At 45.1% G+C, this 20,693-nt stretch overlaps 1 protein-coding gene across 1 annotated transcript in view; it reads left to right on the top strand.

The window, feature by feature from the left end:
* CHRNB3 (cholinergic receptor nicotinic beta 3 subunit) overlaps window positions 1-20,693 on the top strand; it is a 59,287-nt gene that overhangs the window by 11,507 nt on the left and 27,087 nt on the right. Inside the window, exons 3-4 of the mRNA XM_057303367.1 lie at window positions 1,536-1,702; window positions 14,580-14,748. Of these exons, the coding sequence (XP_057159350.1) occupies window positions 1,536-1,702; window positions 14,580-14,748 (336 nt within the window). The remainder of the gene's footprint in view (window positions 1-1,535; window positions 1,703-14,579; window positions 14,749-20,693) is intronic.

The raw sequence follows: 20,693 nt of genomic DNA, 5'->3' as shown, positions 1-20,693 counted from the left end.
TCGGGGCGCCTGGGTGGCACAGCGGTTAAGCGTCTGCCTTCGGCTCAGGGCGTGATCCCAGCGTTATGGGATCGAGCCCCACATCAGGCTCCACCGCTGGGAGCCTGCTTCTTCCTCTCCCACTCCCCCTGCTTGTGTTCCCTCTCTCACTGGCTGTCTCTATCTCTGTCGAATAAATAAATAAAATCTTAAAAAGAAAAACAAACAATGCATTCTCTCGCAGTTCTAGAGGCTAGAAGTCAGAAATCCAAGTGGTACACAGGGAAGGCTCCTTCCTTTCTCTTCCAGTTTCCCGTGGTTTCGGGTCTTCCTAGGCTTCGTAGCTCTGTCCCTCCAGTCGGCCTTTGGTTCTCTCCCGTCCCTCTATATGACCTCTCCTCTTCTTATCAAGACACAAACTTTGGATTTGGGCCCCACCCTAATCCAGTATGACCTCATTTTCACTTAACTAAGTGCATCTGCGAACGCTCCATTTTGCAACAAGGTCACGTCCTGAGGTTCTGGGTGGACAGGAATTTATTGACCCTGATTCCACATTCAAGAAGCAATGTTCTGACTTTGTTTTGCAGAGCTGACCACCTTGGTCCGTTGCCTGGTAGTTCTGTTTCCTGACACAAAAATGAAGTACCATTCTGGCTTTCTCCTCTAGATGCCTTTTACCAAACCTCTGTAGCCAAATACCCCAGAACAGACTCTACAGTTTCTCAGATGGAAACTTCCACCCACTGCATATATAATTTCCCTGGGGGCCTTAACAAGAGCATCTGGAAGACAAGTATGCCTTGTAGTTACTTGCCACTGTGTACCCCAGCGCCCTGCACAGCGCCTGGTACACAGTACTTGTTCGATGATTTTGTGGAATAAATAAATTATAATAGCTAACATTTTTATGAGCACTGTACTCAAATGTAAAACACGTGAACGACCAGGTTTGATTATAACAGCAGCCCTTTGACCTAAGTAATAATTTCCAAATCATTCTGTGCAAATGGGGACACTGAAGCTCACAGTGCTGGGGGACTGCCAACGGAGCTCAGTCTCAAGTCCAGGAGTGACTAACTAGGTTAGCGCGGGACAACTGCTCGCAGCCTGAGCAATTCTGCTCACGCTGGCAAAATTGATTTCTCAAACAGAGGGCTGAAGTTGGAGTCCTTGACCTTGGGGATCCCATAGGGAGAGAGCGTCTGTGAGGCTTCTGGAGACCAAGCTCTGTTTAATCTCCCCAAAACTACTACACACCACTTTCTGTGGCTGAGTCAGCTAGGGACGTTCTCTGAATTTCCTTCCCCTCAAGGTCTCTCTGGATAGTCTCTTCAATTTACCTTTTTTTTTTTTTCCCACGAGAAAAAAACCACGTCCTCTCTGTCTCTTGATCCTTTCTACCCCCTCAATTTTGCTCCCTTTTCTCCCATCTTCGGTTTTTCCCTCCCTCCAGTCCACAAACATGCTCAAATCTTCCCACCCTAAAAGAAACTCTTGTCTTGATCCTGCCGGTCGGGATGCCATTGTTTTGTTTCTTTTCCTCTTCTCCGTAGCTGCCGTGAAGCAGGAGGCAGCCCGGTCTGCCGTGGGGCAGCATCTGTGCGGTGGGAGAGGGCACCGGGGGATGGAGCCCAGAGAGCAAGAACCTTCATTTAACCCCTGCCTTCTGACTCCACCCATATTTGGCTTTGACCCTGACCCCTTTTTATACGGTTCCTCAGTGGGTGGTGGGGGTATCCTAGAAGCTAACATTTACCACCCACTCACTCCTTTAGACTCTGGCTTCTGCCCAGTCCAGTGTCTCACTGGTGTCATCAGTAATCTCGTACACATCAGCACAGGCCTGCTGGAGCCATGATGCCATACTGCTTCTCCAGGTAATTCATGGTTTGGTAGAGAAGAGACACTGTCAGTTGGGAGTTCATGTCATTGCGAGTAATAGAGTATCCAACTTAAAGTGTCTTCACTATGAGAGCATTTATTAGGTTTTTTTTAAAAGATTTTATTTATTCATTTGAGAGAGAGAGAGGAAGCACGAACAGGGGGGAAGGCAGAGGGAGAGGGAGAAGCAGACTCCCCGCTGAGCGGGGAGCCCGATTCAGGGCTCAATCCCAGGACCCTGGGATCATGACCTGAGCCAAAGGCAGACACTCAACTGACTGAGCCACCTAGGCTCCCCAAGAACATTTGTTGTCTACTCAACAAGTCCCGAGGTAGGCTGTTGAGAGAATTCTGGGCCATTCCTCAATATCGTCAAGGACCTAGGCACTTTCAAACACCCTCCCTGTGTTGACTTTTTGTCTTCACACATGGTTACTACTAGTCACAGGATGGCTGCTGTTGCTCCAAGCATCATAGTCTCATACTGCATTCAAAAGCAGGAAGCAGCAAGGAAGGAAGTGGGCAGGAAAGGACTTACCTTTCAGCAGGAAGAAAAACATCTTCATTAGCCAGAACTGAGACATAGCCAGTGGTCTCAGCTTTGCTTTGTTCTCTGGCCTCCTGTAAACATGAGCATCGCTCTGATTCCTTCAGACAAACTCAAGAGGTCTTCTGTGTATCCACTGCATCTGTCGTATACCTTGATTACAGAACTTAATGCTTTCATATCTTTGTTTAAATGCCTTTCTGCCTCAATAAACCTCACCTTCCATGCCCAGGGTCCAACTGCTCATAAGTACTTATCCCACATATTTTTGAATGAATGAGTGAAGAAAGGAAGGAAAGAAAAGCTCTACCCACGCCCCAGTGTTTTCCTTTTCCTTTTTTTTCTTTTTTAGATTTTATTTATTCATTTTTAGAGAGAGAGAGAATGAGGCGAGGGGCAGAGGGAAAGAGAGAGGGACAAGCAGACTCCACACTGAGCACCAAGCCTGATGCAGGGCTCGATCTCACTACCCTGAGATCATGATCTGAGCTGAAATCAAGAGTCTGAGGCTTAACCAACTGAGCCACCCAGGCACCACCTACCCACACTTTTTCTACTGGGGATGTCAGCCACAGCGTCAGCCCTGCTGTGTCTCCCAGGTGGGAGTCCTGAATTTTCAACTCCTGCTGGGACTGGGAATCTCAAATTCAACATATGCAAGACGGAACTTGGCATTTTCTACCAAAAATAAGTCTTCCAAAATGGGGATAATATTTTTGGAAATATGTCAGTTGCTTTTCTCTAGTACAACCCTGTGTGTGGTTTCTGAACATTCAGTTGCCTCCGGGAAGGTTAGGATTGTTGTAGGAATGCAAAGAGGAGGATAATAGTCAGCTCGCCCTATCCAGAGTGGACTTTCAAAAACAATCGTTTATTGTGGAAAATTCCAAACATATGCAAAAGTAGACAGAAGAGTATAATGATTCTATGGGTACTCGTCACCCACCTTCACCAGTTATCAACCCATGATCAGTCATGTTTCAACTCTACCCCACCTACCGCCCCCCAAATCATTAAACACGCAACCAGTATTCAAATTTTCCTGATTGCCCTTAATTGTTTTACAATTTGTTCGACTCATGATCCAATTAAGATCCATACGCCGCAATTGGTTCAGAAGTCTCCTATTTTTAAAAAATCTGTTGGTTCCCTCTCGTCGCATTTTTTTCCCCTTGTGGTTTATTTGTTGAAGAAACCTGAAGCCTCTGGTTTTGCTGATCATGGCCTGAAGGGGTGATTTAACATGCTCCTCTGTCCTTTGTATTTCCTCTAAGTGGGTGGTTACATCTAGTGCTTGTTCGGATTCTTGCTGGACTTCTTGGCAAAGAGACACACTCTTCAGCGATCTTAGCAGGTGTTGTCATCATCGCCTAGATCAACTGATTAATTGTTTGCAAAATGATGACATGCTTTCGTTCCTTCTTCATTTATTAGCTAGATTGCTTCTTGCAGGAAAATGTCCCCTCGTCAACTATCTGCTGAGGATGAGGTTCATTTCCCCGGGAACGGTGGGATAAATGAATTCTCCCCCGGTTCCTTTCAGTAGGAAATGGGGCTCCAGTGCTAAATCTGGGTGCAAGGTGAGCCTGCTCTTTTCAGAATGAGCATCGTTTCTAGGTGTTTTCAGTGCATAGAATTAAGAAATAGACTCTAAAAAGATAAAATACGTGATGAACTCACATTTATACATCCAAATTAAATTCAGGAGCACAGTGTTTCTTGCTTGATGTTGTTTCGTGACCTTACAACTGTATCTCTTTTTTCCCCCATGATCCCACTATAATTATTGGTTTCCTTCTTCTCACAATTCACAGACACCAGTCTCAAACTAATAACAACACCACCATCATCAATGATAGGATTACTGAAAACAGGTTTTGTTCTGTTTTTTGTGTTTGGAGTGGGGAGTACTTCTCTTTGTCTTCAGGATCTCTCTGACTGGATATACAATCAAATTATATTAAAGTTCCTTGAAATATCTCACTTCCGTGCATTATACCACCAGCTCAATATACAGTTCGGTCTGTTTGTGTAGTTGCTTTCAATTTTTAGGGATTTTTTTCCTTTGTAAATTTAACCTTTTTATAATTGTACAAAATATTTACCTGGTTTCAGGGGCGCCTGGCTGGCTCAGTTGGTAGACCGTGCGACTCTTGATCTCAGCATTGTGGTTCGAGCCCCACGTTGGGTGTCGAGATTACTAAGAAAAATAAATAAGCTTAAAAAATATGTTTACCTAATTTCAAAATCAAATCTACCAGACAAGTTACAGTCAGAGAAGTCTAGCTTTCTATACCTATTTTCTCAACCCTATTCTCTTTTTCTCCCCATCGGTAATCTCTTTCCTCCTTCTTCATGGTTCATCGTTCCATTTCTAAAAATACAAGTTTATATACATATACAGAAAAATATGTGTATTTATGTGTATATATATTCATTTTCCTCCCCTTTATCAAATAAATGGTGTATTAACATTTCTGCACTCGTACTTTCCACTTATTGATATAATCCAGAAATAACAATGCAGTATTAGTATATGGAAATATTTATTGCTCCTTTTATTTTCCGTTAAATACCTCCCCACTTTGAAAATGCAAGTAATTCAAGCAGCCCCTATTGAGGGACAGTTGGTTTGTTGCCAATCCTTTGTTACGTGGTGCTGCAAGAATAGCCTGCCTTGTACGTGCATCCTTTCTTATTTTTGCTACACTGTCCTTGGAATAGACACCTAAAAGTGGGAAATCCAGGCCAGTGAATAGATGCATATGCAATTAGGCTAGATATTGCCATATTTCCCTCAATAGGAATTATATCATTGTACATTCCCAGCCGCAACGTATAGGAATGCCCACTTTCCCACAGCATGGCCAAAGGAATGTGCTGTCAAACATTTTGGCTTTTGTCAATCTGCTAAGTGAGAGGCCTGCTCTCTCCATGAATTTCAATTTGCATTGTTCTTATTGTAGTCAAGGTTGAGAATACACTTAAGGGCTGTTCGGATTTCATTTTCTGTGACTTTGTTCATTTTTCTAGTCCTTGTTTCTATAGATTTGTGGTCTTTTTCTTCTTTAATTTAGAAACTATTTATATATTAGGAAAAATAACCTTTGTCTATAATTTTTTTCCCAAGCTCTTATACTTTGCTTTGGGATTTCTTGCCATGCAAGCTTTTTTTTTTTTTTTTTTTATGTATCCAGATTTATTAATCTCTTCTCTCATTGTTTCTGGATTTAAAACCTCAGGGAAGTTTTGCTCATTGCACCCGTTACACAGGAATTCACCCACATTTTCTTCTAGCAGTTGTGGGGCTCAATTTTTCACATCGAAGTCTCTGATCCATTTGGAATTTATGTGTACCATGTGGAGAATGAATCTGCTTTTATCTTTTTCCACAAGGCTATCCGAGTATCTTAAAACCACTTATTAAAATGCCTGGCTTTCCCCCACTGGTTTGAGATGCCTCCTTTATTATACGCTAAGTTTCCATTTGCAGCTGGATCTTTCTCTAGATCTTCTAGTCTGCTCCTCGGTCTGTGTGTCTACTTACTGGCCAATACCACACTGGTTTACTTACGGAGGTTTTGTAGCATTTTCCTGTTTTACCCTCTCCTATTATTCTTTTTCAAGGGCTTCCTGGCTCTCCTTGCCTTTTTGTTCTTTTAAATAAACAAAGCATTCCTTCTACATTTTATGTGATCATACAATTTATAATCAGCTTTACCTCCATGAGGTCATCATGCCCCTTGGCAATCCCGCCAATTCCATCCCCCTTATCTAGATGCCTCTTGGAGAAAAGCCAGCTAGGGGGTGGATGATGGAAACTGAGCACTTGTTCAAGAGATCGCATCATCCAAAAGAGAAACGGAGATGCCCCTTCTCTGGCAAGCTTAAAGCTCAAGCGAACTTTCCTGTTACCCTGAAGGTGAGGTCTCGAGTGAAAATTCAGACTGCTTGTGGAGAAAAAAGAAGATATATTTTCTTTACATACCAGCCCAGGAATGTGAGTAAATGTGCGATGCTGTTCTTCTTTCTTTTCTTTTCTTTTTTTTAAAGATTTTATTTATTTATTTGACAGAGATAGACAGCCAGCGAGAGAGGGAACACAAGTGGGGGGAGTGGGAGAGGAAGAAGCAGGCTCCCAGCGGAGGAGCCTGATGTGGGGCTTGATCCCATAACGCCGGGATCACGCCCTGAGCCGAAGACAGACGCTTAACCGCTGTGCCACCCAGGTGCCCCTGTTCTTCTTTCTCTTGATTTTCTTATTTCTCCTAGCCTAACCATTCTCATCCGATGGAAACCTCTGGGTGATCTTTGAGCCTCTCCTTCACACTCCTCATCTGATCAGCCAGCAAGGCCTGTCATTTCCACCCTCACAATGTCTCTGTGCATTCCCGGATGGCAGATCAACAGGACCTCAAGCTCTCAACCATGTTGTCCCCTTGGCACCCAGGGCCAATTCTAGGAACACACACATATGTATTCTTCTAACCAATTAATCTTAGCCAATTAACTTTGAGGAACAAAGCACACCAAACCCCCATCATGGTCTCGTCTGTTTCTCTGTGCGGCATCAATGTTGATGCTGTTCCTTGTATGATATTTAAACAAAACATTGTACTTTTCCAGACTGGGGCCAGTCACAATTAAAAATCCATTTTCTGGGGCGCCTTGGTGGCTCAGTCGTTAAGCATCTGCCTTCGGCTCAGGGCGTGATCCCGGGGTCCCCACATCGGCTCCCTGCTCGGCTGGGAGCCTGCTTCTTCCTCTCCCACTCCCCCTGCTTGTGTTCCCTCTCTCGCTGGCTGTCTCTGTCAAATAAATAAATAAAATCTTTAAAAAAAAAATAAAAAAAAAAAAAGGAACATGATAAGATGAAGTTGGAACTCCCATACAGGACAGTAGAAGTTCTCATGGCAGGCACATAGCTGGCTTTACAGGTGATTGTAAATTCCTTGAAGGTGGGAGATCACCACCCTACCCATTGTCTTGTCCTTTGAGCCATTAGTACTGTGACTTTCCTTTCCTTTTTTTTTTTTTTAAGATTTTATTTATTTATCTGACAGAGAGAGACAGCACAAGCAGGGGGAGCAGCCGGCAGAGGGAGAGGGAGAAACAGGCTCCCCGCTGAGCAGAGAGCCTGATGAGATGCTCCATCCCAGGACCCCGGGATCATGACCTGAGCCAAAGACAGACACTTAACTGATTGAGCCACCCGGGTGCCCCACTACTGTGCCTTTCTGAAACAGAGTAGAAAATCAGAATGGATTAATAAATGGATGGATGGGTGGATGGATGGAAGCGTACGTCCTCAGTACAACAGTTTAATTATCATTCTTAAATGCATGTTTTCTTTGTGGTAAGTCCTCCTCAAAGCTACATGATTATAACAAGCCTCCCTCATCTCTTCCCCTTCAATTTTATTGTGTCTTTGATGAAATATAATTATATCTAAGTGGTATTTTTCTCAGTGTTCTTCCTTATTGAAATACGTCCTGTTCTCATGATTTGTGTTCCATGGTGAAATTTTCCACTGATAAGAACTGGCATATAATCTCACATTTTCTTTCCATGGGAACTGGCAACATTAACAATTAGAGTCAAGTTAGTTTAAAATACACAAAATATATGAATACTGGAATTTCTTACCAAAGGCTTAATGTAAAAACGAAACTGTCGAGCACTTCCACCGGAAGAGAGTAAATTTCTCATTGACAGCCAGCCCCGCCAGCCTGGGCCCAGGGCAGGGGTCCACTTGGGGAAGGGCTATGGGGTAAGTGGGATTTCTTTGCAGGCCAGTGAGGCTCACCTGGACTATAGAAGGGAATTGTTTGGTTCAAGGCTGCTGCTGTGTCTCCAGAGTTTGTTAGAACAGGAGTGTTTGTGAAGACACCCTTCTGTTTCCACCTAAATGCTGCCAACATCCTTAGGTTGCAGGCTGAGGAAGGAAGATCCATGGGTGCCTTCTCTTTGCCACTTTTTTTTTTAAAGATTTTATTTATTTATTTGAAAGAGAGAGAGAGCATGGGGGGTAGGGGCAGAGGGAGAAGCGGACATCCCGCTGAACAGGGAACCCAATTCAGTGCTCGATCCTGGGACTCCAGGATCATGACATGAGCTGAAGGCAGACGCTTAACCGACTGAGCCACCCAGGTGTCCTCCTTTCCTACTTCTGAGAACATCTAGAACATTCCTTCCAATTTATCCTACATCCATCCTTAACCCTCCAGAGAACTGGACTCCTACTGTTTGCTGGATTAGAAACAGTATCGAACCTTGGCACGTTGACATTGTGGGCAGATAGTTCATTGCTGTGGGGTTCTCCTGTGTTAGTAGAGTATTTAATAGCATCCCTGACCTCTACCCACTAAATGCCAGTAGCACCCTTCTTCCCAGTGTGACAACCAAAATGTCTTCAGACATTACCAAATGTCCCAAGCAGGACAAAAGGGCCCCCGGTTGAGAACTACTGAATTAACTGATCAGATATGAGGGTCAATACTCAAACACCAGAGGCCCAGCTCCCAGGTGTTTCCACCCCATACAACTTCCAACACCCTCCTACAGATAGCAATTGAGAAGGGAACAGGAAAATATTAACTTCATGATTCTGTGATAGCCACTGGGTGCGGTGTGGGTAGAAACTATCAGATATAAGAAAAGAAGATAACAAAATGCAAATTTGATGATAATATTCAGGTGTCCAGGACATCTTCTGCCTGCAGGCAAGCCACAGAGAACTCACAAAGGATTGCAGAGTCGGTGAGATCAAGGAGTATGTTTCACAAAACCTTTCGAATCAAATCTAAGAGCTAGAACATCTCCTTGGTGGTTACTGTGCTATAGAAAGAAGGGGAAACCTGGGAATTCCCTAGTTAAATGTTTTCTGTGATTCGGTTCTTGGACTTCAAGGACTACCCAGTGTCTCTGCAACACCTGCGTAGCCGAAGAGCCACAGTGGGTGTGGTGGCGGTGAGCAGGCACACGCAGGCCAGGAGAGCCCCTGACGCTGTACCGATTGCACATTTCCTTGGCCCATTATCACGTATTTCACTACTGCTTTATGTCCGTGAGCGTCATCTTGCCGCAATGACTGTGTGGTGACTTGATTCTGTCTGACACCATATCCTCTCTTCTCATAAAGGACCCTACAAGTTCCAAGAGGATCCAGGATGAGACCATCGTAATACTTCAGCTCTGCCCACAGTGCGTAGTGGCCAAAATTCTTTTATTTGACATTTTCGAGGTTGGGAGAGAAGCTCCCTTCCCTCTCTGGTCAGGGACTAGGTGAAAGGTGTAAGTGAGGCTGGATGTACCAGGCACCATGTGGAAGAACCCATCCACACCAGGCGACACTAAAGCAATACCTGGAGAGAGGAAGCTCTGGTGACTTTGAGTCCCTAGTTCTGGTCTTCACGGTGCCCACAGTCCTGCTTCCCCGCCTCCCGGCACCTGTGTATTTAGATGTTCATCTGACCGCATAAAACCCCCTAGCATCACTCCGTTAGGTGCCCCTTGATTTTTTTGATTCTAAGCAAGTGTGATTTGAAGTCCTGTTCGTTGTAACAAGAGAATGCTGGCAATTATAGAATTGCCAGGATGGGCAGGACGCTGTCTTACCATCTTTGTGTATTACTGAAAGCTTCTATCACAGATGACCTCAACACCGGTTTTCAAGAGATTCTTGTTGATTCATTCTGAATATTGAAGTCTGAATAACTGATTCTTAAACAACAGTCTTCACATTGTTGGATGAGCCAGAAATTTTCCTGCTTTGCTCTCCATAAAACTACATGCCTTTATCTTGACTGAGAGGGACTGTACTGACATAAACCATGTTCACTTCTAAGGACAACCTGTCTGTGACATGTCACCCTGCTCACCACCAAGGTGACTTGGCTGATATCCCTGGGACATGGTGTCTTTCCTGCCTTCATGAGTGTCACTTCTGAGGCTGTTGAGTCTAAGAGGATAATCTTCAAAGCATGGAAGGGCTGCTTGTTCTAGCATGGCTATATTTATCTGGAGCAACTTGCTAGAGCCTATATTCAATAGATAATATTATCTTTTTTAACACTTATACTGGTATTTAATCAGCAGTGCATAAATATATGTATTTAATATAATGTAATTATATATAATAATGTCAGTAGATGGCACATAGAAATTAAGAACTCACTCTGGAACCCTCAAATTCAAATTATTTGAATGTTTCTTATATCACTCATGGAGGCCAACGAATATGGGAGATGTGGGGGGAGGTCTCTCTGGTCTGGCCTCCTCATCCGTTGAAGGTCTACTGATGTGGATCCTCCAGGCACACCCTTTTCTCCACTGTTGTGATCTTTGCCTCCAGCCCTGTAGGGACAGAAAACTCGACGTTCTCAGCCTCGGTCTCAGTTGCCAGTTGGGTCCTCTGAATCTCTAAAATCCATTACTCGCAAAAAATAAAACAAAAAATATATTAATCATGAGGAGGAAAAACCATCTGTTTTCTTGCCTATGGGTTGCCATCTTTGTTTTTCTGATATACATACATCTTAACCTTCTTCTTGCTCAATGCAAAGGACAAGCAATTCTAATATCTGCACCTCTGAACTATAATCAAATTACAAATTGTGGTCAACAGTTGCAAGGAAAAAAAGTGACACCTTGGAATCCCGTATTATCACCCCTTATTGCTCCTTTTATAAACCAAAGTACAATTGCTGGATCATTTTGGAAAAATGTGGTTGTTTTGGTTTTGTTTTTTAAGGTTTTATTTATTTCTTTGAGAGAGAGAGAGAGAGAGAGCACAAGCACGGGGAGCAGCAGGCAGAGGGAGAAGCAGCCTCTCTGCTGAGCAAGGAGCCTGATGTGGGACTTGATCGCAGGACCCTGAGATCATGACCTGAGCCGAAGGCAGCCACTTAACCGACTGAGCCACCCAGGTGTCCCAAGATGGGTATGTTTGAAGAAGCACCCAAGAACTCACTCAAACTTCCACTGTTTTACAACCTAATTGAGAATTAGTTCATTCTGACTCTTGGCTCAAAAAAAAAAAAAAAAAAAGATTTCAGTAATTTTGAAAGGGAAACAGCTTGCCGCATGGGGAAGATGACTGTTCTATAAGAGGGAGGGTTGGATAAGAGCCAGTGAGGAATGCATAGAGAGGAAAGAAGAACAAAAGAAAAAAAAATAAGAAGGAAGAGTGAAGGTAAAGGGAGTAGATGAAAGAAATATCAAATATCATCAAAGAAACATTCATCTTCTTTCCCTATAAAGTTCACGTTAAAGATTTTTAAGAACTACAATTTTATAAATTTTCTGAATCACGAAGCATAGCAGCCCCACAGCCCAGCAGGGCTCCTATCAAAACACAAACAAACAAAAAATGACAAGTGTTGGTGGGGAGAGACATTGGGACCTGTGTGCACTGCAGGTGGGGAGGTGACATGGTCCAGCAGCTGTGGGAAACAGTGTGATGTTTCCTCAAAAAATTAAAAAGAATAACCATAGGATCCAAGAGTTCCACTTCTGGGTGTATATCCCAAATAACTGAAAGCAGAGACTCAAAGAGATATTTGTACACCCATGTGCACAGAGCGTACTCACAGAAGGTGGAAGCAAGAAAAGGGGCCATCAACAGATGAGTGGATAAACAAAATGTGAGATGTATATATGCAACTGAAGAGATATATACCATGGAATATTACTCAGCCTTAAAAAGAGAAGGCAATTCTGGCCCGTGCTCCAACACAGATGATCCCTGAGGATGCTGTGTTAAGTGAAATAAGCTAGTCACAAAAAGACGAACACAAATACAGCAGTATGATTCCACCTATATGAGTAATCAAATTCAGAGAAAGTAGAATGTTGGCTTCCAGGGACTGGGAGCAGGGGACAATGGGGAGTTGGCGTTTAATGGGTACAGAATTTCAGTTTTGCAAGATTAGAAGAGCTCTGGAGATGGATGGTGGTGACGGTTGCATAACAATGTGAATGTACTTAACACGACCAAACTGGATGCTTAAAAGTGGTTAGGATTTTCTGTAAATTTATGTTATGTGTATATACACCATTTTTTTTAAGCCCATAGCTCAAGAGTCATGTTCTCCTGGAGTCCTGCGTCCCACCCTACCCGATCTCCACGCGGTGCCCTGGATGCAGAAGGTAACATCTGAGACCTTGTTGGAAATGTGTACCATGGGTCCCACCTCAGACCTCCGGAATCAGAAACTCTGGTTTCTAGAATTATAATTTTAACAATCCTACCTGGTGGTTCTAACATCCTTCAAGTCTGAAAACCACTGCACTAGGGTAATTGAAGTGGAGATAGTTAGAAGGGAGATGTTTTGAGATTCAGGATATATTTTGAAGGCAGAGAAAATACATTTTTGTGGGGGCTGGATACAGAGTAGAGAGGGAGAAGAATCAGGAGGTAAAGATTAAATGGATACCTGTTGGATGAATGAACGTTTTTAAAAACTGTTCTGCCCTTAAATTGTCCTTTACTAGAGTCAGAAGGGGGTGGGGGGGGGGGATGCTTTCTTAAAGCATCAGGCTGGAGAACAGGAAATAGGCCAGGATGGTTGACCTATAATCTTTAGAAATCCATGCAAGGTAGGGTTTATCCAAATGTGTACTTAGCTGTGCACATGGCAATTATGTAGCAGGTGAATGGTGGAGTCGTAAAGCTTACCTGCACACACGACACCCCCCCCGCCCCACCCCCAAACACGCACACACACACACCCAGAGAGCTGTGAGTGCACCTCTCTTCTTTTCTTTTGTACTGATATCAGAGGGGGAATGATGGGGCTCAAACCTGGCATTTTCTGGGAGAGGGGACTTTCAGTTTTAAAACTGGGACAGTGCTGGTCAAATCAGATGGTTGGCTACCCTGCCTATGACAGACTCATAGGATTTTCAAATTTAAGGGAAGCAGAGTTCATCTGGTCTATTGTTTGACACTTTGACTACAGATTGAAATTATCTGGAGAGCTTAAAAAGTATATGATTGCTGGGCTTCACAGTGGGCCAGTTAAAATCAGCATCTCAGGGGCGCCCGGCGGGCTCAGTCAGTGGAGCACAAGATTCTTGATCTTGGGGTTGTGAATTCAAGCCCCGCTTTGGATGTAGAGATTAATGAAAAATAAAATCAGTATCTCTGGGTGCCATCCCCAGGCATCATTATTTTTTAAAAGCTCCCCAAGGGAGCACTGAGAACTGATCTAATCCAACTTCTTTTACTGGATAGATGAGGAATCTAACTCCACTAAAATTTATTTATCCAAGGTCACACAATTAATGAGCAGCAAAATTCAGGGTTCCTGACTCTTAGGCCAGTGTTCTACCCACACAACAGAATCCTTTTATAGATAATTCCTGATCAATTACTCATAACCAAGCCCCAGCCCAGTGCTATTAGGGCAACTCACACGCACACACCACCTGTCTGACTCTCAATAAAACAGACCTTTGAGCTCCCAGTTGGGTGCACTCACGGCTGAAATCCAAGACTCTCTTTTCTTGCTCCCTTCCAACTTTCTTCTTTACCACTTGCTCTGTTCCTAAGTCCCTCTGACCCCTGAGAGATGCAGCTCGGAATCCTTGCCCTGGGGATCCCCTTTGCTCCTGTTTACTGATTTGAACTCTACTGTTTTGACCGCAGCACCCTCTCACTTCAGCTTCTGGCAGCCTCTTTGTGCATGTGCGGTGGGCACCCAGGATCACTCACCTGGGTCCAGAAGCCCACCCTGGCCGAAGCCCGCTTGAGCTGCACTCCCACCAGGAGGGGCTGAGATGAAGCTCCCTTCAGCACAGAGCTGGTTCTGTAGAACAAGCTAAATCCCCAGCACCTGCCATGTAAACCCTCCTCCCTATTTGCTAGGGGAGGGGTGAGCCTGGCTGCCTGACCACTGGCCATCTAAACAAGCACCACTGCTGAAGAGGAGTCCGGATTGAAATTAAACGCCTCCCAAAGGTTAGGGTTGGAAACCCAAACCTCAGGCCTGGCAATTCTGACCAGGAATGGCTGCACTGTTTCCCTGACCAGGAGAAAGTACTGAAAAATGATGGTGGTGAGTTGACCGTAGGGAAGGAAAACTCCATCATTCACATAGGAGGCAGTCAAGTCTCCGAGAAGGAATAGGTGAAGAATGAAATTGAAAGTGTTGAAATAAACTTCTAGGCTCAAGATGCAGCCGCTGCCGCCCAGGAGCCACAGCAGCTGACGGAGACCCGGACGACTTTGCGGTCCTTGCCAATGCTGTGCGGGGCCAGGCGTGCCATGGACCCAGTCCGCTGGTCCCCACTCGCCCAACCACCTGTGCGCCTCCTCACCCCAGCAAGACGGCCAGGCCGGTATTTCCTATTTGTCTCATCCTTGGTCTTTTTTCTGTACCCAATAAAAGCTTCCTACTTTCCGTCCATTTGCTCCGACAAGAGACTGTCCACTTCGTGAAATGTGACGTGAAATGTGACGTAAAGTGTGTATCACCGAAAGGGTCTTCTTTAATCCTCTTTGTAAGAGAAGAACAGGAGCAGCCCCTCCTCCGCCGGGGGCCCTCCCTGGACCTGGGCAGTCCTCCCGGGGTGGTGGGGGGGGGGGACCCTGGGGCCTCCTGGGGCTGCCCCCCACCCCCACCCTGGACAGCCCGCAGCCTCCTCCCCGCGTGGTGGTCTCCTGTGGTCGGGCCCACTGTCATCGAGTGTTTCCTCCCGGTCCTTGTGGTGGCTTAACTTGGAAGACCGTGCCAGTCGGTGGTCTGTGGCAGTAAAACCCGGCTTCTCTTCAAAACCACGCGGGCCCCATTCCAGACCCCCGGGTCCAGAGTTCCTGCGGAAAGCATCCAGGAATGTGTGTTTCTCAGAAGCACAGACAGGTCTGGGAAACGCTGCTGTGTGTGGTGAGTTTAGAGATGGTTTCTCGGTTCAAGCCGTCCTTCCCACGGTGACCGCCAAGGTTGCGGGGGGAGCGGGGCGCTCCCAGCGCCGCTGCGCCTGCCTCCCCCGCGCAGGGGCGGCCCTCGACTCTCCAGGCTGGGAGGCCGCAGCTCCTGGTGGCCTGCACCCCCTGCCCGAGAGCTGTGTGAGGGTGCGTGGAGCTCTTAGACCCACAGCCCACTGCCTTCTGGTGCTTAGGTTGGGAGTTGAGTAGCATGCTTTTACTTTAGTTTGTTAAATTCAAATTTTAAGGAACGTAAAATTTCTAAAGCACACGTCCTTTAAAAGGGAGTCCGTAGGCCTAAGACTGAAGTATGCTCTACCGTCCACCAGGGGGCTCCCAAGGCCCGTACCGCACCTCCAGCGTCGCTAAGTCTTTTCTCAGGGTCCTAGTCGCTGCTAACGCTAAACCTGGGGAAATGCAAAGCATTCTCAGGAGCCCCTTGGCTCCTGGCTTGATCTCAGAAAATAATTTGCCACGTATTTAAAAGTCGTGAGTTTCAAATCTCTGCAGATAATGAGAAATGTTCCAATTGGGAGGATGTCACACAAGCGAGCAGTGCAAAGGAAGGAAAAGGGTTGAAACTCTGTGTATCAAAGGGCTGTCCCTCCCAGGCTCTTTGAATTTAATAAGTTTGAAATCCAAAGAATTATCTTTAGAGTGAAAAGTGAGCCATTACTTGGGAGATTATTTGGGAGGGCAGTGAGACTTTCAAAGTCATATACTGTGAAATTCTAGACCTTTGACTCCTATGAATACCAACACTCTGTCCTGAATCCCTCCCACAAAACACCCCACTGGTGGTAAGAAGAGTATTTGAAGTTCTAGTAATGCTGGCTAGATGGAAAGGCAGACAGGCAGCGGCCGGAATGACTGAGGTAAGACCTAGGGAAGGGCCCAAAGAAGAGAGTGTGATGAATAACTGGGGAGAGTCAGAGGTGATGAACCTGCAAAGGCAGGGTGTGTGTTCTCTCCACCCCCATTTCTCTATAAATCGATACAGTCTGGTTAACAGGTATCTTATTAAGTGGCATGGTACATGACTCTGACCCTGCTTCTACCATCACCTAGCCGTGTGCCTCGGGACCGTGATTCCATCTCTCTGGGCTTCCCTTTCCTTGCTCGTAAAATGAAGTTGGTGTCCAGGGGTTCACAGTCACATAGCAAAACTTTTCACAACAAAAAAGACAGTTCCCTAGGACTTCTTTATTTCTAACCGAAACTCCTTGCTCTTTAATCATTGCTCATAAGGTCCACTTTCTAACCCCGGGTCTCGTGACTCCCCTAGATGGGTTTTCTTAATGCATGTGGCCTCAGTGAGATGGTTTCAGGTGCCTCGGGCAAGGGGGTCTGCTGCTCTGGACACCATTCTTATGGTAACCAAGATGCTGTCAGTATTTTATAAATTGCAATAAAGGCAATTCATGAATGAATGCTTCAATATATCTAGTGTTTCTAAGTGTTCAAAATTTTTTTTGTAGAAACGGACATATTTTGTCCCAATTCACACCAATATCATTCAAAGCTATCCCGCCTTGTCGGTATGGGCTCAGCATCCCAGTTTTTTGAGGCTGTTCTGGATCTTGATTCGGTCACAACAGTGGATGACGAGGTTGTATAGTCTAGTATTGCAAGGGACCTTGCAATCAAGTTGATTCTCTTATTTTTGTGTTATTTGCAAATCTGACAGCATATCTTCCATGCCTGTAAGAAAGCACTTGAAAGATGTTGAATGTGTCAGAGCCATGCTGCCACACGGGAAAATGTCACCAGGGACCTTCTTTTAGGTTGACATCCACTTGTTAATCAACACCCTGTCTGTGGTTGCTCGACTACCTCTGAATCCACTTAACTTACTCTGGAACCATCTGCAATTCTCCCTTTTGTCTTCCTACAGGTCATGAAATCATTTCTAAAAGTTTCTTTTTTTCCCTCAAAGTTGATATTAACACATTCTCTTTTTTCATGTATCACGTTTTATATTGCAAATAGTAACAGTTCTGCTGAAGGATAAACTTATCTATAAGGTAGACAAAATTATGCAATATTGTGTGTGTGTGTGTGTGTAGACCAAGATCTTGATGGTGGTTAGATTAGGAAGATGAATCATACGTGTTCTTAAAATTTACAGTTAGGATTATACTACTTTCACAATTGAAAAAAAAAATACTGATCAGAGGCGCCTGGCTCGGTCAGTAGAGCACGCAACTCTTGATCTCGGGATTGTAAATTCAAGCCCCACACTGGGTGTATTAAAAATAATAAATAAATAACTTAAAATACTGATTATAACTTTCCAATCTTCAGATGAAAGCACATCTGCTTTCGTTCACCTTCAGTTTCGGTTTTGTGACTATCATGAATACGTGTCTGGAGAGCATTCCAGAGCCTCCGAATGAGTGAGCCCACTCTTCACATGGAGCCCATTTGGTCAGTGATGTATGAGCAGAGGTTTTGCTTGGGGTCCTAGAATGCAAACTTATGCTCTGTGGATAATGGGGACCTCTGATTATTTCTACTTTGACAGACCCAACACCAGAGCCCAGGCGGCTGCCTCGCTCGTGTTAATTATTGGTTATAGAACAGGCGAGGGAACATGAGCGCACTCATTCAAAACAGGATGATTTTTTGAGGTAAGGATTGTGTTTTGTACTCTGTATGTTTTATTCCTACGTTTTCCAGGAAAGGAACCGGGCTCTGGACTCCTTGTGTTTATAGGGACCCAAAGCAGAAGCTGCTTAAAGACTACTTCTCTTCCTGTTTACTTGATGTCTGCTGTCACTGAAGATCTAAACTCACTGATGAGATTCTTTGAGGTTTCTAGAGTGGGATGGAGACAAGATGAGTGTGTTTTCAGGGAGAAAGGAAGCTGCAAGGAGAGATAGGTGAGAACTTTGCAAAAGTGCAGAAGGAGCCAGGGGCTGGCTGGTCCCTCCAGCAGCCAGGACCACGCTACAATGGTGGCACCCAATGGAGGTGGCCATCCTCAGGAGGCCACCTATCACCCAGATTTCCAGTCCTGGCAGAATTCTGGGCATTCAACCAAGCAAAGGGTAGTACAAGGGCCACTCCCAAAGGACCATATGGGCTGGCCACTGATGACCCATCTGCCATGGCTAAGATGGACTGGAGCCTACAGGCCTGCCCTGTATTGTGGGCACCACGTAAGCCTTCCCAATTCTCGTGCCACCCTAAGCAAGAGGATTGAGACTGATTTTTCTGCCTGCTCCATGGAACGGCAAGCTTCATTTTATTTGATTTATTGAAATAAAGAAAGGTGATACTTCCCGCACCTCTGGGTTAGTGGTAATTTATTCCTGAGACGGTTGTAAATTCACAGCAGGCCCGGAACAGGATTCAGATGCATAGGAAATCAATGTCTGATTGTTTCCTTCCTCCTTTCTTCCAAGGAACACTCTTAAGCATTTCATGTGATAGACGCCGGAGAGAAAGTGAAGATACAGGGATAAAAGAACACAGACCCATCCTTGGGGGTTCTCAGAGAAGATCAGGGAGGTGGGCATGAGGAGGGGCAGAGTGCTGTCTCCTCAGCGAGGGCTGTTTTGGTTACATATTGGTGCCTTATTGAGCAGGGCCTGGTGTTTGAAAATTGCTAATGGCACAAAGTGGGGGCCTAATAAGATAACATCAAGAAAATTTTAAATTGGATTAAATCAGTGTTAGAAGGGGAAGGAGGGTCAGTAATGTACCTCCAGGCTGAGAAGGCACTTTAATACTGAAAAACAAAGCAAGCCATACCGTTTACACAGAGTTTTATTCAGGGTAGCTTACTGACAGGGGCAATCGGGGCGAATGGACCAACCATCCAGGGCACTACACTGCTATTCTCCACCCCTACTCTCGGCCTATTCTCTGCAGCTATCCAACTTAATCCCCAGATTTTGTGGAGTGAGGGGCCAGTGGGTGCGGTCACAGGGTAGTTATCTAAGGTGGAGCCACCCGCAAGCCAGAGGAGCTCTCCACTAGCTAAGATGGCACCAGCTGTGCCCCAGATGGAGGGCCAAAGATGGGGTCAGTGTTGTCCAGGTGGAGTTCCTCAGTGCCCTGGAGCTTGTTGCTCCCGTGCTCGGTCCCCATCCAGGTACCTGTTCCCACCTGGCCCTCTCCTGTATCCAGCCTTAACTTACACTTGCTCATTCATTAGATTTGCCTTTATGAGGGACCCACTGGGTATGGACAGCACTGAACTCAATGAAAATCTGATCCACTGCAAAGAAGGTGAATCAGAGGAAGGGTGGCATTATCAGCCTCCAAGTCCCATAAGGGAAACAAAACAAGACCAAGCTCTGACCACATTTTCTCCTGTAGAAGGATAAGGTGGATCCGAAGGTCTAGACTCACTGACGAGATTCTTTGAGGTTTCTAGAGTGGGATGGAGACAAGATGAGTGTGTCTTCAGGGAGGAAGGAAGTTGCAAGGAGATAGGTGAGAACTTTGCAAAAATGCAGAAGGAGCCAGAGGCTGGCTGGCTCTTCCAGCAGCCAGGACCACGCTACAATGGTGGCACCCAGTGGAGGCGGCCATCCTCAGGAGGCAGTGGCTGTGTGGACACTCAGGAGGGGGGGAATTCTAACACCCAGACTTCCAGTCCTGGCAGAATCCTCAAGGGAAGCACAGAGGAGGTTCTGACACTAGAACACGTGAGAACACATTCATTATTCTCTTTTTAAAGTTGCCGTGTAATAGACATGTAACATTATATTGGTTTCAGGTGCACAGCATAACAATTCAATGTTTGGATATATTGCAAAATGGTCACAATAAGTCTAGTTACCATCCATCAGCACACATAGTTACACATTTTTTTTCTCATGACGAGAACTTTTAAGATCTACTCTTCTAGCAACTTTCAAATATGCAGTCGCCTGGTTAACTATAGTGCCATGTTGCACGTTGCGTCCCCATGACTTATTTTATAACTGGAATTTTGTACCTATTGACCCCCCTCACATTCATTATTCTCAAGCTCCAAGTTCAAAATGAAGACACAAGGGAGGAATAATGTGTGTGAGAAACTTCTCATAATTTCCATGATGCCTGTGATAAAATGCGGTTTTTCTCCTTTGCTAGCTCTCCAACCGTGAGAAAAATACCACAGGGAATTCACAGGTTGTCTGGCTTCATCCTTTCCCTTCTGCCCTGCGTGTCTTTGTGAGAGAGGAAATTAATAAGTCAGGAGTTAGGACCCAGAGATATGTTTTAGACTTACACGATCTGACAGCTGACTGGAAATCAATGAAGTGTAGTTTAAGAATCATCGCACCGAGGCGAGGTGGCTTGAGACTAGCTTATCCCACTTCAGGTGTCTACTTTCCCCTTGGGTTCCACTTCGGATTT

This window comes from Ursus arctos, unplaced genomic scaffold (genome assembly GCF_023065955.2).
Source record: "Ursus arctos isolate Adak ecotype North America unplaced genomic scaffold, UrsArc2.0 scaffold_27, whole genome shotgun sequence".
Lineage (NCBI taxonomy): Eukaryota > Metazoa > Chordata > Mammalia > Carnivora > Ursidae > Ursus > Ursus arctos.
This window is presented reverse-complemented; position numbering and strand designations above follow the sequence as displayed.